This window comes from Neofelis nebulosa, chromosome 15 (genome assembly GCF_028018385.1).
Source record: "Neofelis nebulosa isolate mNeoNeb1 chromosome 15, mNeoNeb1.pri, whole genome shotgun sequence".
NCBI classification, from domain to species: domain Eukaryota; kingdom Metazoa; phylum Chordata; class Mammalia; order Carnivora; family Felidae; genus Neofelis; species Neofelis nebulosa.
The window spans coordinates 16591763-16609220 of NC_080796.1; the positions used below are offsets into that span (position 1 = coordinate 16591763).

Below are 17458 nucleotides of genomic sequence, written 5' to 3' on the forward strand. Positions count from 1 at the left end.
TTTCTTCAGTGTAGAATCTGCAATTTTACTCCATTTAAACTTTACAGTCATTTCTCTCAAGACTAGGATTATCTTTCTTCCATCTTTCCTTCCTTCCTCCCTCCCTTCCTTCCTTTCTTTCTCTTTGCTTACCCTGAGATACTTTTCTTTTTACTCTTAAAAAATATTGGGGGATATTCCAATATTCTTGGAAAAATATTAGGGCTTTTGAAAAAAAAATTCGTAACATAATTAGACCTGGGTCTTGTCCAGGGAAATTTACCATTAAAGAAATCTTAGAACATGCCTGAAATAAAGATATTTACAACAGGAAACGCCTACTATTATAGTTACTCTGAGAAACACAGCAAAGGAAAATTCTTGATGAAGCTACTGCTGATTTCGACATCTTGGTTTATTAGGTCATCAGTTTCCAGTTTACGGCTAGGTTTTAAATATGTTGCTAAGCGAAAGGGAGACTGCCTCTTTACGGACTAGGGGCTGGACTATTCGTTTCGATCCGGTGAGCGGCGATCGAGGCACGTGAAAGCCCCACCAAGGGTAGGGGGCGGAAATTAGCGACTTAAACACTCGGATCCCGAGAAGCCGGCTGGGTGTTAGAAACAAGTAGAGTAGAAGCGATTTGGGGCTAATTAAAACCAGCACAAGACACTCCCCCTCGTGTTAGCCAAGGCCGGGTCTCCAGCATTTGCAGGGCTGGGGGCGGGGACTAGTTAGGATTCAAATTTAAAGCGGGACGCCCGCGCGTAGCTCAGCAGGTGCCTCCAGCCCGGCTCCCCGCGGCGGGCGTTTCCGCCCCTACCTGCCCACCGGGCCGGAAATTACCTAGCAGGGGAGCTGCCCCTCCTTTGTTGTCAGCAGTTCAACTGCGCGGAAAGCCTTAAAAAGTGCGCAGCGGCGGGGACGCCGGGGCTGGTCCGCCCACGGGTACTCCACGCGTTTCCAAGCTCTTGGCTGCCGTGTCCCTTGCCCTTTTAGTATGCCACTGGCCATTGGGGGACGTCGGAGCAAAGCCGGGAGGGCAGTGAGGCGGGAGGAAAGGGAGGATTATCAGAAGGGACGAGCACTCAACGTACTACACAGGTTACGCTTCAAGGAGCCGAGAGGTAACGCATGCGCCGCCTGCATTTCAGGCGCGTGGAGAAAGTCGCGCATGTGCAGAGCCGAGAGGAAAAAAAAAAAAAAATGCAGCGAAGGGGTGACTGGCAGGTTGAGGGCGCTTTAGCTAGTGAAGAGCCACGGCAGGCAGCGGGCGCGTGCGCACAGCGCCCGAAGGGGTGGGGCTCCTCCGAGGGGACGGCCTCGCGCGCCCCCTGGCGCGAGCCCGGGGAGAGGAAGGAGCGGGAGGGGGCGGAGAGGAGGGAGGAGGCACGGAGGGCGGGAGGGGGGAGGGGAGCCGGAGCGAGGGAGGGTTTATCGACCGGGCGATTTTGGTTAAAATATTCAAAATGGCGGACGGAGGAGCAGCGAGTCAAGATGAGAGTTCAGCCGCGGCGGCAGCAGCAGCAGGTAATCATTACAGCATTTTACATATTCATATTCATACTCAACCCCGGCTCCCGCTGCCCCCCCCCGCGACTTAGCATAATTTATTAGTACTCAGGATTATTATAATTAACGGCGGGGAGATGGGGGGCCGGGGAGCACGGAGCCCCCGCCGGGCGCCGAGCGGAGGGGGAAAGAGGCTCGGAGCGGCCAGGCGGAGGGGGAAGACAAGGGGCAAAGGGGGCTGCGATCCACCGCCCTCCTCCTGCCCCTGGCCCACCCCGCCGCCGCCGCCGCCGCTCGCCCGCCCGCCGGCACCGGCCCTCCTCCTCCGCCGGCCGCCGCCGCCGCCGCCTCCTCGCCGCCGTGCCCGAACCCGAGCGGGTCCGCGGCGGGGCCGCGGGGCCGGGGCAGAGGGAGAGGACAATAAAGACATTTTACATATTCATAGCCACTGGGCCGACGGGGCGCGGGCGGGCGACCCGGGCCGGGCGGGCGCGGGGTGGGGGGGGGGGCGTGGAGGGGGATGGAGGTGGCGGCGAGCACAATGCCGGGGAGGCGGCGGGGCCGGAGCGGACCCCGGCGGCCGGACAGCCACACGCGTCCCCCCGCCGGGAGTGGGCCCAGGCGGGGGGGCGGGCGGCCCGGAGGGCGGCCGGGGGTGCGCCCGGGGAGAGCGCCCCGCCGGCGCCCGCGCCCCGCCGCCTCACCGGGGTCCGAGCGGGGCTGAGCCGGGGGGTCACGGCCCCGGGTACCTCGGCCGGGCCCCGCTTGTCCCCGGTGTGGCGGCCTGACCTGAGCCAGGCCCGCGCTCTAGGTGGGTAGGGGTGAGCGGTCGCGGGCGCTGCGAGGTGGCCTCGGGGCGGCGGGGGTGGGGAGCCCGCGCAGGGGTCCGCTTCGCCCCCTCCGGGGCGGACAGGGTTGAAAGGCGGCCCTCGTGGGAAGTTCCCCTCGGAGGGGGATGTCCTCCGGGGCAGCCCCATGTGCTCCAGACCATCGGTCAGCAGTCCCCTGGGTGCTGGAAAAGCTCCCAGTCTCCGGTGGGCCGTGCTTTCCCCCCGGGAGTTGGGTTGGAGGTGCCTGGCGTGGTCTCATCTTCCTCTCCCCTGCCCCTCCCCGCTCCCCCGCCCCTCTGCGCTGACCCGGACCCACGGGGCCGGGGGCCCTCGGGGCCCTCTTGCTCCCAGGCCCCAGAAGCACCCGGAGGCCTCTCAAGAACTCGGATGTAAAGGCTGCCCTCCTGCCCCTGCCCCACAACCGGCCGGCCTGACAAGTTGATAGTATTCTCGATTTCCCCTCTCCTGTTGGGAGTTAGGTAGGGGCGGGGATCCCCCTCCTCGGTTCTGTGGTGTCGGTTTCTTGCTGGGTGCTGGGTCCTCTCTACTGTCTGCTTAGCCGAACCTCTCTCATTTGAATAATGTCTAATTCGGGGAGGTTTATATTATTGAAATGGCCGCCCGGCTTTCCCCGCCTCTCATGTTTAGTAATTCAGACCTTTAATAACAGCCACTCACAGCCCAACGCCGTGTTTATATTTTACATTCGCCCCATGTGCTTTTGTGGTTCGATATGATTCTTTTTTTTTTTTTTCCTTGGCAATCCACGGGGCTCTGAGATCAAACCCAGGCTGTGCTGGGAAGAGCAGGGGGAGAGCTAGGCCTTGGCTCCTCTGGCAGTTGCCTAGGCCTCATTTTCTGCCGCTTGATTTATTTACTAATAACCAAAATGACTTTCCCCCACCAACTTCCACACACGTACCCGGCCTCCGCGGGCAAAACAAACCCTCCCGGGGCCTTCACCAGCATTAAACCAGCTCCTAGCTAAGCTCCAACTCCGTCGTGTTTTGTTTTCTCCTAAAAAGATTTTCTCATAGTTTGCAGTAATATTAGGCCTAAGGGAAAAAAAAAATCTTCTCATTTTCAGGGACGAGTGAAACCTATTTTGACTTAATACAAGTGAGTCACTTTACTTTAGTGATAGCTCTCCCCTGCCCCTTGGCTTCCACCTCCAAGTTAAACACTTTCCGGCTTTGGAAAGGTCTGCACTACTTGTAAAACCTATAGTTGTGTGTTGTTGTTGTTGTTTTTCCCTAGGAGTTGTAGAATAGTTAAGTGTTTTAGAAATTCCAATTAACAGCACTTTCAGAATGTCTCAGTGCAGCGTTTCCTTTTCAACTTCTTCATTCTAATTTAAGATAGGGCTGATATTAATTTTGTGCTGTCCCTGTCAAGGTTTGCGTATTTTAATGGGAGCACTCCTAAAAACAGAGACGGGTTAGGTTTTCTTTGAGCGGTTTGTGTCACAGTTAAATGAGTGAACATAGCAGAATAAACATAGTCATTGTGTCTACTCTGATCTTGGAACTTACTCTCTTCCCAGCACACCCACCCCTCTTTAAGTTGTCAGAATTGATTTTATGTTTTATGTAGAATCAGGACAATTGGTCTGTGAAAGTCAGGCTAACTTCTGTTGTTTAGAGGAAACAATAATTTTCATTTTTGGTTTTTCTCTTAGTAAAGCTTTTTTCCCCCTTTTCATTATATCTAGTTTTAGTGTGTTTTATAAGAACATAGAGTTGCTTCTCATTGGTGGTTTTTTTTTTTTTACCCCTGCTAGTAAAGTACCAGAGAAGTGTTATTTAGCTCTGATGTGTTAAACCTCTGAAATTATAAGGCACTTTATTTACGGTCAGTTGCTAGGTACATATTTTGGGAGACATTAGTCTTCAGTTTAATTTGTAACAAAATTGTAGATTTGGTGGGCTAAAAGCAAGCCAATTTCAAATAACCAGTTCTCATCATTTTTCCTCTTTCACATCCAGTAGGCCAGCCCGAATGCAGCTGGGGGATGGGGGGGGGGGGATCTGTAGCTTTCATGTGAATGTTCAGGTGACTGACTGCTTTAGAGACCTGAAGCATGAGGTCGAATGGACAAAAGGCAGTAATATGATTTCATGCCTTAAATAGCATATGTTTTTGCACCCGATTCCCAAGATGTGGTCAAACTGATGATGTCATTGGACAGAGGACAAGGTGCAGTTAATTTGATTTATTGTCCTGAGGTGAAGTGTAGCAGTGAAACCTTCTCATAGGGAAACCATTTATCTCAGGACAATTTCCTTTATAGCTGCAATTTAACCACTACTGAGGCTGCAGATATTTTATCCAGGATGATAAAATGTATGCTGAATTTTATAAACAAAATTCCACTGTTAGAATTGTTTTAATAGAGAAAAGGATGAGTATTGTTAACTGGCATTTTGGTTGGCATTCCATGCTATTGTAAAAATTCGTTTCCTCAGGTTCTCAGATGGAGACTATGGGTTTTAAGTAAGTATAATCCTGGAAGTGATCAATATAAATGTTTATTTTAGAGAGGTTCTTTGTGACCTCCCCAACTCTAATAAGAAGGTGCCAGGCTAAAGAAAGAGAGATCATTGGCCTTAGTACCTATTAAAAAGAATTTTTTTTTAATCTTTTAGTTTTTGAGAAAGAGAGAGAGAGAGACAGAGCGTGAGCAGGGGTGGGGAGCAGAGAGAGAGAGAGGGAGACAGAGTCTGAAGCAGGCTCCAGGCTCTGAGCTTTCAGGGCTCCAACTCCCAGACCGTGAGATCACGACCTGAGCGAAGTCCTACACTTAACCGACTGAGCCACCCAGGCGCCCCTGGCCTTGGTACCTATTTTAATGAGTACAGTGAAATTGAAGAGAATGAGCACTATACATTCTTTTAAAAACTGAAATTACAGTGTTTAAAAATAAGGTGGATACTTATAAGAAAGCATGTGCTTTGCATACAATTTAAAAAATAATTCAAAATTCTTTTTGGATTTGTCTTAGTCTGGAGAAATGTATGTATTTTGATTGATTAGTGATTTTTAAAATTACTACATTGTGAGGTAGTGATTCCACCTAAGATTTTTGACATAGAAAGGTTTTCCTTTTAGACATTTTTCATCATAATTTTAACTAGTGTATCTTACGGTGCTGATTAAAATGCCTTAGGAATGTGGTAGGATGCTGTGCTTTATCCCTAACTCTTCCAAGCTTGATAGAGTATTTTAGATTATTTTTGAGCCTTAGTTTATAACCTGCCCATCTCCTTGTGTACCCATCTGGCAGGCTACTCACAAGTTTTCAGAAGACCCATTGTCCCTTTCTTAACTTGCCCCACCTACTAATTATAATGGTACTTTTGAGTTTAGGTCTTGAAAATTCATGTGACAGCTGACCAAATGTTTTTAATATTTGAAAGGACCGTTCTGCTTCCAAGCTATTACTGTAATTTTAAACATCTTTTCCAAACTAATTTTTAACTCCTTTCATTTTGTCATTGTCAAAACTCCCAGGAATCAAGGAAAAAGAGTGACTATTATTCAGGTGTACAGTGAATAGTATTCTGCCATATTTTTAATTTACTATTCTCTGCATCGATAAGCAGCAGAAAGCAGAAGAAATAAAATGTGTTTTATTGCTGCCTAGATTGAAGTAATTGTTAATCTGTTATTCATCTGGTCATCGGATTTCAGAATAAATTTAGGGCTCAGAATGTTAAGTCGCTCTTACCAAGCCACCAAAGATGTTTAAAGGAGCCTTGACTGTCTTAGGCAGGTGCTTCTAAAATGGCAGAACCGGAGGGGTGCCTGGGCGGCTCCGTTGGTTAAGTGCACGACTTTCCTCGGGTCATGATCTCATGGTTCATGAGTTTGAGCACCACATTGGGCTCTCTGCTGTCACCACAGAGCCTGCTTTGGATCCTCTGTCCCCTCGCCTCCCGCTCCTCACATGCTTGTTCTCTCTCAAGATAAGTAAATTAACTTTAAAAAGCTTGTAATGTAAATGAGGTAACTAAGTCATGTAATATCCTAGCCTTTCCCCAAAGCTTAAAAAAAAAGAATGACAGACCTGGAAATTTGAATGTTATCTTTCATAAGTGGTTGGCATTAAAAATGAAATATTTGAAGTTTCTTGAATCTATATTATTTGATCTTGGATATTTGGTTGTATGTCTTTGTGTTTAAGTTGTTTTTAACATTGGTCACTCACTTTCATGAACATGTTTCCTTTGTACTAGGAAGACTATAACATTATGTAGTGGTGATTGCCTCATTATTAACGGTTATTTTTGTTTGTTTTTTTACATTGAAAACACACAGCTCTACTCTTTGTATCTGCTCTACTCTTTAGTTTTTTGAGCACTATTAAAATAATTTTTTTTTTAATTTTTTCATGTTTATTTATTTTTGAGAGACAGAGTGAGCATGCTGGGGAGGGGCAGAGAGAGAGGGAGAGGTAAATCCCAACCAGGCTCCAAACTGTCAGCGCAGAGCCCTACGCGGGGCCTGAATTCTCGAACTGTGAGATCACGACCTGAGCCGAAACCGAGAGTCTGACGCTTAACTGACTGAGCCACCCAGGCGCCCCTAAAACCAATTATATTTTAAAATACTGGTATATGGCTATCATTAACTTGTTTTTATACAACAGTACTTGTTCAGTTACACAGTTTTTGTGATTAGTAAATACTGTGAAGTGCAATTTTAAGCAGGGATGTGTTTTCCCAGTGGAAGTGATTGGGTTTAAAACTATTTAAATAATTATTGTTTACAGAATGGAATAAGTAACGCAACATGCCCCTTTTGGGTTACTTAGGTTCTTGTTTCTGTTGCCTTTTTTTAATATTGAATTTAAATGCTTGAGCAAACATGCTTATTATTTATTTCTTCAAGGAAATCCAGTATTAGGCGTTAGAATGTGCATTTGATTGTCATACATCTGTCTTACCGGAGTTTCTGTACCCCTTCTGAATGCTTTCCTTCTTTTTTTAGGAAACTCTTTGGGCAGGGATTTTGCCTAATTCTTTTATTGTATTGCTTAAATAAGGTAAATATCTTTTTGAGGGGAATCAGGGATGAAAGAGGTAATAACTACAGATTGTAGAGAATAGCAGTTGCCTTACCCATCTTTTGCTGAACATTTTTTGTGCAATATTGACATTTTGTGAATAAAGATAATGACTTTTCAGGTTTATATTTCTTCTTAAGTTATTTACACTGATGTGAGTGTTATCTAATCATATCTATGGGAAGAGGCAGTCTTAGGGCCCTCCTACTCCACCGTCTTCCCAGCCTCCCTCCTTATATTTCTTCTTAGGAATAAATCTGTTTTATTTTGTACTGAAATATTTCCGTGTTCTAAACTGGCCGTGAGCCCTTATAAACTCTTTCAGCAGTAATAGCAGTGGGAAAAAAAATAGCATGAGTGGAGCCATTGCCTGTGACTGATCCATTTACAATATATTTAGAATTTGGAATATGAGAATTGTCTTGAGTTTCAGATCCTCTGATTTAAAGAAGCTCTTTACATATTATGCATGTAGTTTATAGAGTTCTGTGTGTTTTCACTATAGGGTGTTATTGAGCATTGATAGGTTATGTTGTTTATACTTAGTTGCTGATATAGCTCCTTTGTGTCATGTTTTGGGTTTTTTTTTTTTTTTCCAGTTAAGCAAATACTCAAGTTTTCACTGTTGCCTAGATTTGCTGACAGGACTAGTAATGAACAAAAGAAGAATCAGCAAACCTCTACATTTATCAGATTTTCTTTTTAAAGTACTGTCCAGGAAACTAGGATATTCATCCAGAAAAGGATACATAATATTTATTTAAAAAAAAAAAAAAAAAAAGACAATGTGAAAAGCGCAAAACTAAGCTCAGTATGAATATTGGTAGTAGCTTTACTTAACCTGTGATGTTGAAAGAAAGTCATTGAAAGTACAGTCACATGGTTTATTTCATAATTCTCTGTGACTTTATTGGTTTTTATGTTGGAGTCATAACAATAGTATGTAAAGTTAAATCAGTAAAATAACAAATTAGTAGGTTTTTTGTGGGGGGACTAGTGAGTTTCCTCTTTGTAATAGGAGATATAAACAGGAATGGCTGGGAGTGAATATTATGTTGTGTCTTTTAACTCCTTTTTGTTTAACATGTAATGGAGTTGTACCGACTGGCTTTGTAACTTACTGTGTGAATATACTTTTTTACAGAAAAGTGACTTACCTGTTTTCTTGATTTAGTACATTTATTTTAATGGTCTGCTTAATGAAAGAAATGTCTTTTTGGCTGATTCATACTGCAGCAAGGAAGTTTATTATAATCAGTCCTTTATTTATTTACAATTATTTCATAGTTTACAAAATATATCTGCTGTGTACCTGGTCTTGTGTCAGTTGTTTTTGGGGATAACAAGGGAAATATAAGACTATGCTATGGAGGAGTTGGTATCTTTCCATAGCAAGGAAAATCAAAAAACAATGTACGTAATATAATTATATGTTAGAATATGTAGCAGATAATCGTGATCAGGATAGATATCAGGGTGTGTCCAAATTCGCAGGAACCAAAGGTTCCTAGAGCCTTTATAGCTGAAAGGTAATGTAGATACCATCTATCCTTATAGCCTTTACAGATGAGGAAATGTTCTTACAGCGATTCAGTGTCTTGCCCTCAGTCTCTTCACTGTTGAGTTAGGCATCAGAACGCAAGACTTCTGACTTTCTAGACTCCTCCCCACACCCCCAGTCTCTCTGCCACATCACTGCCAGTCAGATAAGACTTTAAGCAGAAGATGAGTTTTAAAGCTGAGCTTAAAAAAAGGCAAAAAGAATTAGGAATGGGAAGACAGAGAAGCATATTGCTGGGGAAATATTCAGGATTGTAGGTAAAGCATGAGGCATTTGTTCTAGGTGCAGGGTTTTTAAGGAATCCCGTGATAAAAGTGATGTTTTAGGATTGATGTGGTGTACAAGATGGTTTGAAACAGAACGCAGAGATTGTATCCATGGAAACCAATATATAAAAATCGAGGCATATGGTTTGCCGACTAATTGGTTTAAATGCTATTGGAGATACAAAGAACAGTCACCTGACCTCAAGAGGCGTTCAGTCTAATAACGATGCAATAAAATAGAGAATCCAGGATAAATATGTTGAGGATGTTGTGGATGTTGTCCAGTTAATCACACAGAATAAGGACCTTGGGGAAAAATTCTTGCCAGGTCTTTATGTTAGGAACTTTTTTATTTCTCACCAATAGTTTTGTTTTTAGTCTTCTGGACACTGCTAATAATTGACTTAGTTTTCTTTTCAAATCAAACTACAGTGTTCAGACCAAGTTATTAACCTGAAAGATGGGAAAGGCAATTATGGTATGCATTTTTCTTAGCCTCCTCATTCCCAGTTTCTTTTTATGTCCTTACCTTTTGTTTTATATTTCTTTTATTTAAGCTTCTGTCTTTAAATTCTTGTTCTTTTGTGTTTTATGTGGGCTGCTTTATATCCCTTCTGGAGCAAAGCAGGTGTAAATAAAATAAATTACCATCACCATAACATAATGATACTGTCTGTATTTTTATAGCACTTTAAAGTTTATAGCAGCCCTCTCATTTTCATTACCTTAGTTGGCCCTTTCAGGCAAGTATTATTATACCCATTTTATAAAGTTGAGTAAAATAAAGCCTAGATTAAGTGACTTCCCCAAAGTCATGTGCTCAGGAAGCACAAAGTGTGTTTGGGGAACAGCAGGACTTCCAGGTCGGTTATTGCTTAGGCTATACAGTGGGGAGCAGTGGAAGGTTACTGACTCTGTTCTGGAGAGCTCTGAATGCTCTGGGCTGGTGGTGTACGAGTCTGGATTTCTTTTGCTAGGCAGTAGGGATCCTTTGAATTTTTTTGTTCTGGACTAGCCATGATCAAAGCCCTTAATTCTAAGTGTTTAGCAGCTAATTAGAGTCAAGGGGGATGCTAAGGTTTTGAGCTTAGATTATAAAGAGCAGTGCCAAGTAAACAGAAGCAGGGAGGTTGGAAGAGGGAGCCATTTGGAGACTAGGCAATGAATTCAACTTTGGAGATGTCATTTGAGACATGATTGGTGGCTATTACTGCGTTATAAATTCATTGTGAAAATCAAGACAGTTTTACTGAATTAAATGTGTGATAAACGTACAAATATTAGGATTGAGATTTGTGCTCCTGCCAGTCCATTGTGTGGACTGAGCACTGAGTCTGAGCATTGTAAATCCTAGACCTCTCATTTTGACTTTGCTACTGACTTCTGTGGTTGTTTCTTTCAACAATCAGATGGTGATAACACCGGTGTTAGAGGCATGCCGTGGTGAGTAACAAATTGATAGCAGAAGAATTTTTTAAGGACTGTAATAGTTTTTCTTACATGAGCACAAGAGTAAAATCAGCAATTTTATTACTGGTGCTGCTGTAGAGAAGCTTTAGATTGATTCTGTGGGCCATTGTACTTCAGGTTATACATTTCCGTGTGCGGCCAGCACCTTGGGAGAGGGAATGCACTCCACTGGTGCTCTTCTGACAGCTTTCCCATGGAGTTGTTGCATTGTAGCAGACAGAAACTTTGAAGGTTCTCTGTTATCTGGCCCCCATCCCTGCCTATGCATTCTTATCTCCTACTCCTTCCTTACAGAGCATGATTCAACAGTTCCACCCTTATCAGCCCACCACAAACACAGTGTTTCTTTTATCAGGTTTTAATTTTTTTGGAATGTTTATTATTTACTTTTGAGACACACACACACACACACACACAGTGCGAGCAGAGGCGGGGCAGAGAGAGAGGGAGACACGGAATCCGAAGCAGAGCCCGATGCGGGGCTCGAACCCATGAACTGCAAGATCATGACCTGAGCTGAAGTCAGACGCTTAACCGATTGAGCCACCCAGGCACCCCAGGTTTTAATTAAAAAAAAAAAAAAAAAAAAAAAAATTCTACCTAGGGGCCCCTGGGTGGCTCAGTTGCCTACGACTTTGGCTCAGGTCATGATTGCATGTTTCGTGGGTTTGAGCCCCAAGCTAGGCTTTGAGCTGGTGTCACGGGGCCTGCTTCGGCCTGTCTCCCTCTTTCTCTGCCCCTTCCCCGATCATGCGCATGAGCTCGCTCTCTCTCTCTCTCTCTCTCTCTGTCTTTCTCTCTTTCAAAAATAAATAAACATGAAAAAAAATAAAATAGGGGCACCTGAGTGGCTCAGTCGGTTGAGTGTCCAGCTCTTGATTTCGGCTCAGGTCATGATCTCACAGTTTGTGAGTTCAAGCCCCTCGTCGGGCTCTGTGCTGCCAGTGCAGAGCCTCCTTGGGATTCTGTCTCTCTCCCTCTCTCTCTGCTCCTTCCTCGCTTGTGCATGTGCATGTGCTCTCTCTCTATCTCTCTCTCTCAAATAAATAAACTTTAAAAAGTTTATTAAAATGATAAAAAAAAATCTACCTAAAACTTTGTGTTGAAGAGCTGTTCAAGGAGGGTGGCTGTATTTTATTCTGGTGCTTTGGGCTCTCTTCATCCTTCCCTCCCCACCCCCTCCCATCCCCTCCCCGTCCTGCTGCACAACCCCATCCCAGTTTGAAAGTAAGCCCACCGTTTTGGTCAGGCTGGCACTTGGGATGCTCTGTCAGAACCTGTGCTCACACTGACATCCCTTTGGAATGTCAGGGTGTGTGATGTGGTACAGTGAGTGAGAGACCTGGGTTCTGGATCGCTGATTGGCTTTGTGACTTGGGGACAAGTTACTTCACCACTGACTTTTTTCCTTTTCTACATATCTGTAAATAAAAGAGTTTTCACACTTTTAAAAAGCCGTTGGAGTTTTTTGTAATGAATTTTAGGCAGAAGCTTATTATATAAAAGGTGAGAGTGGAGCAATTCTGATTGAAATGGGTGTCAGAGGTAGGAAAAGCATCCCCTGTTTCCCATGGTGGCCCTCAAGGCACTTTCACAGGATCCTGAAGGACTCCTGTTCAGCACACGGTTTGAAAGCTGTTGTCCTTGTTTATCATAAAGGCCCTAGCTCCTGAAATAGCTGATCTCTCAAGCCTGTGCTACTGTCCTAGTTTCTCTGAGGTTAGCTCTTAATTTGTGTTCATTTAGCTAATTCAGCACTTCATTATACACAGTCTTATTTTCTTCTCTAATTGAGTTATGTAAGTAAACCTTGTCTCCAAGAGCCTTGAGATCAAGAACACACTCCTGGGGACGGAGTGCACATTTAGCAGATAATGTTTAATTGATTAAATTAGGGGTTCTCAATCTTTGCTGGGATAAGACTCATCCCTGGGACTCTCAACATGCAGAGGCCTAGGCCTTACCTCCAGAGTTTCTAATACACTAGAGGTCTGGGCATGCATAGTTTAAAAAAGCTTTACAAATGTTTCAGTAGCATTGAATGATTAGGACAATTTAAATAAGGATAGTTGCATTTCACGACCATTGCTTACACTATCTTGAACAGTGGTTCTCAATGTACAAAAAAAGTCTCTGTAGTGGAAAGACCAATAGAACTAGGAAACCTGGATCCTTATTCCGTCTGTAGCACTGTGTAGCTTCCTTCCTTCCTTCCTTCCTTCCTTCCTTCCTTCCTTCCTTCCTTCCTTCCTTCACGTTTATTTATTTTTGAGAGAGAGAGAGACAGACACACAGACAGAGCATGAGTGGGGGAGGGGCAGAGAGGGAGCTAGAATCCAAAGCAGGCTCCAGGCTCTAAGCTGTCAGCACAGAGCCTGACACGGGGCTCAAACCCACAAGTCATGAGATCATGACCTGAGCCGAAGCCAGACACTTAACTGACTGAGCCACCCAGGCGCCCAGCACTGTATAGCTTTCTGATGTTGAACAAATCACTTAAATTTTCTAGCCCATAGGATTCTCACTGATGAATTGTGGATTGTTTTCATACTTTTTTTCTTTTTTTCTTTTTAAGCTGTGGAATTCTTCAGTACTATCTTTTGGATGAAGGCCAGTAAACACAGATACTTTGAGTAGCTTGGCTTTCATCTGAATACTATTTTAATAAATCTATTAAGAATATAAAGCATGATAGGTTTGATCCTATCTTAGCAACAGAGCTAAATCATGTGAGATGGGTAGTCCAGAAAGGTAGCATTGGGATTTTAAACTGGAGACATCTTATTAGAATGTGAATGAACAAAGACAGTAAGCTTATCAGGAACTGTACTAGTTCTCAATGTGAGCATGAACTGGATTATAATTAACCAACCTGACTGGTCCTTCTGCATTCATTTAATTCAGTAAATATTTATAGAGCTTGTTTTATTCCTTGCCACGTACGCAACGTTGGAGATAGAATAGTGAGACAGATAGAGTTTTTGCCTTCAAAGTTTATAATCTGCTGGGCAAGTCATACATTAAATAACACTGTTCATACTTAATTGAGTAAAATACGGGAAATCTAGAGTACTCTGAATAAGATAGGGCCTTTAAGCATGAGATAGGGGTACCTAATCTGGACAGGAGGACTTGGGAAGGGCTCCCTGAGTAAATGATGTTTACACTGAGACATGAAGGATGACTGCAAGTTAATCAGTCCAAGGCTGAGTGGGAAGTAGGATTGCAGATGTCCTAAGCAAAAGGAACAGTATATACATTATTCTTTTTTTTTTCAACTTTTTTTTTTTTTTTTTTTTTTTTTTTTTTTGGGACAGAGAGAGACAGAGCATGAACGGGGGAGGGGCAGAGAGAGAGGGAGATACAGAATCGGAAGCAGGCTCCAGGCTCCGAGCCGTCAGCCCCAAGCCCGACGCGGGGCTCGAACTCGCGGACCGCGAGATCACGACCTGAGCCGAAGTCGGCCGCTCAACCGACTGCGCCACCCAGGTGCCCCTATTCTTGAAACCAGTGAAAACACAGCACTTCCAGGGAACTCACGTTTGGTCTGGGTGGTCCAGAAAGAGTAAGATTTAGCTCAAGAGCTGAAGATGGTTTTCAAATTACGAGGCTGTTTTCATGCTCTTTGTCCTTCATAATGGCCCAATACACAGGCAAAATCTGTGGAAGAGATTCCATACCTTCTACCAAATGTATGAATTTCCGGTGGCGATAATACATAACATTCACCAAGTCCTTGTGCCAGTTACTGTACAAAATCTTTATATGCGTTTTCATATTAATCTTCACAATGGCCCCATGAGGTGTGTGTGCTTGTCATCCCCTTCTTTCACGTGAGACGACAGTGTAAAGAGGCTCAGTGGCACATCTAGGTCTCTGACCCGTTTTGATTGCGGCAGCGAGCAATTAAGAGAATTCTCATGCTTTTAACCATTAAATTGTTTCAAGTCACTTTGATGATGAAGTATGTTAACAACCGTTATTTGAGTTTATCCTTAGTGTGCTTACACACAGCTCCCAGGCGCTTACCCGGGCCCAAATTGTGTGGTCTAGAACCAACTGTATATCCTGCAGTTTGGAGGGATGGACGTCTAACTGGTTACTAGATCCAGCGTTCACCTAGATTTCAGGTATCTCCATATGTCGGCTATAGAAATATTTTGAAACTGTGTATAGGTTGCTGAACCCTGAACATTTTGGGTTTCTGTTAAGAATTGTATTTAAAACTGAAGCTCTTTGCAGATGTTAGCACTCAGATAATTTTTATTTGGGGCATCATTTATTTTATATTTTTTCATGACCTAGTTTGCTACCTAGGAAACAGGACTTCTACTGTTATGTATTCTTTTGATGAACATGTGTCTAAAATGTTTTAATGTTTCTCAAATGAGTTGTGACTTAAAATTGGTAGGCAGGCAAATAGCATGCATTTGTTTACTGCTCCCCTGACCAAGCTGTTCCTAAACCAGGGCTGTAGCTTTCCGTTGAGGAAACATGACTGTTGATTATTGTTTCTGATAAGTTAGCCATTTAGTAGTATTGGTGTTCTCAATCACGTATCCTCTGTTTAGTCTTGCCCGGCATCACCCTGTTTAGTTGTCTGAAATATTTTAATTTACGCGACCCTGCTGAGAGCCACTCTCGCGCTCCCCTGGTGCTTTCTCGTGCAGTTGGCCACTAATGCTGTTTAGGCAGAGTAATACATACACATTCATATACCAATCAGTTAGAATGGAATCGGTGAAAGTCCTCTGATGTTATGAAAGACATTGTAGACATCACTATCGCCTGGGAAGACTAATGTAATGAGTGATGCTGGAAGAAATGATGGTGTGATTTCAGGGACTTAGACTTTAGCGTCAGGGCCATTGCCAGCTCATGACGTTGGCATCTTGTCTCATCATGTCAGTTACATACGCCGTAAGGACCGGTATCAGGGCCATTGCCAGCTCATGAGGCCACAGTCTCGTCTGGTCAGTTGCATACTGCTGTGAGGACCGATATGATGTTGGCTCAGTTAGAGCCCCTTTCCTGGAATGTGCCCCTGACTATGTGCATCCATACATCCAAACTCATCCCCCAGATGGGCCTGCCCCTCGTGTGTGCGCATAATTTACAAAAGGAATCATAGTGTACATGTTTTGTGACTTGCCTCCATCCCTTTGCTTAAATTTTTTCAGGGCTCCCTATTTAGAATTTGTTGAGGTAAATAAGATAAACAATCTTATTTATTTGCTAGGTGCAAGTAACCTTTGGGTAATTTCAAGGCTGACTTCCCCCCCTTACTTTTCCTTTTTTTTTTTTTTTTTAAGATCTCTGAACTTTATTTAGTTGAATGACTTCTAGTGGCATAAATAACAAATGACACAGTATTTTATTGTATAGACAGACCAATTATTTACTTGATCCCTTTTGATCTAAGCATCCCATCTATAGTGCTTTATTTTTATTTTTGAATTTTTATTTTTATTTTATTTTATTTTTTTTAGTTTTTATTTATCTTGAGAAAGAGAGAGAGAGAGAGAGAGAGAGCGAGCAAGCGGGGAAGGGGCAGAGGGAGGGAGAGACAGAATCTCAAGCAGGCTTTGTGCTGTCAGCATAGAGCCCAACACTGGGCTTAAACTCATGAATAGTGAGATCATGACCTGAGCTGAGATCAAGAGGTGGATGCTTACCCAAATCACCTACCCAGGTGTCCCGATTTAAAAAAAAAAAAAAAAAAAAAAAAAAAATTTAAGATTTTATTTTTAAATAATCTCTACACCCAACATGGGGCTCAAACTGACAATACTGAGATCAAGAATCACATGCCCCACCCACTAAGCCAGCCAGGTGCCCCTAAAGTGTTATATTTTTTAAAATATAAATCCTTAGGAATAAGAATGACAGAATAAAAAAGTTACATATTTCAATATTTTGGACATGTTATCAGATTGCCCTTGGGAGAGGTACCATTCTATATTTTTATCTACAGTATATATTTTATCTATAATACTTAATAATGTCAGTTTCCCCACAAGCTCTTTTAAATTTTTGCTTTGTTGATAGATAAAGAATGTCTATGAATATGTTATCGTTTTCATATTTTTATTGTATGTTGGGCATCTTATTAAATTTTTTTCTTTTTCTGTATATCTTTCAAATGTCAATGATTTTTTTCTTGTTGTTTTGCACTGGTTCTAGCCTTTTCAGAATATTTGTGGTTTTCCTGAAAATGTATAACTTTCATATTGTCTTTACATGAGTACCTCCCCCTTCTTTCATTAATTAAGGCCTATAAGTCTTTTGAGAAGCAGTTTAGGGATGAGAGAAGAGATTGGGTTACCAACTGGGAACTCTTAAAACTCTCCCACTGCCTTCCCAATTTCCCCAAACTCTGCAGAGTCAGAGTTAGAGACCTTTTCTCTGTTTCTGCAGATGATATTCCAGCATCTATTTTAGCTTTTAATTTAATTATTGGCTAACTTATTTCTCTTTTTCAGAATAGCTTAAACTCTGTAAGATTCAGGACTACATTTTACCCTGACATTTAACACCTGCTTGCTATGTTTTTGGTGCTTAGCAAGGTTGTGTTTATTTATTTATTTTCTGCGTGTATAGAATTAATTTTACCCTTGTTACACCAAACAGCATTTTAAACACTGACATAAATTCCCTAATAAGATAAAGCAAAGACAAAAGCGTTATCTTAGAAATAACACCCATCAGTCTTCAACTACTATTGCATTTGGACTTTTATAATTTGAGAGTGTATTCATGCAACAGTCTGTAGACA

The 17458-nt window shown here is 43.0% G+C and overlaps 1 protein-coding gene across 3 annotated transcripts in view; it reads left to right on the forward strand.

Moving 5' to 3' along the window:
* The first annotated feature begins 918 nt into the window (after window positions 1-918).
* Window positions 919-17458, forward strand: part of POU2F1 (POU class 2 homeobox 1) — a 185903-nt gene continuing 169363 nt past the window's right edge. Inside the window, exons 1-2 of one of the 3 annotated variants that reach the window (XM_058701609.1) lie at window positions 919-1106; window positions 1468-1509. In XM_058701609.1, coding sequence (XP_058557592.1) covers window positions 980-1106; window positions 1468-1509 — 169 coding nt within the window. In that variant the 5' untranslated portion in view covers window positions 919-979. Of the gene's footprint in view, window positions 1107-1412; window positions 1510-17458 lie in introns of those variants that run through there. The other 2 variants (XM_058701610.1, XM_058701612.1) reach the window with 2 other exon arrangements.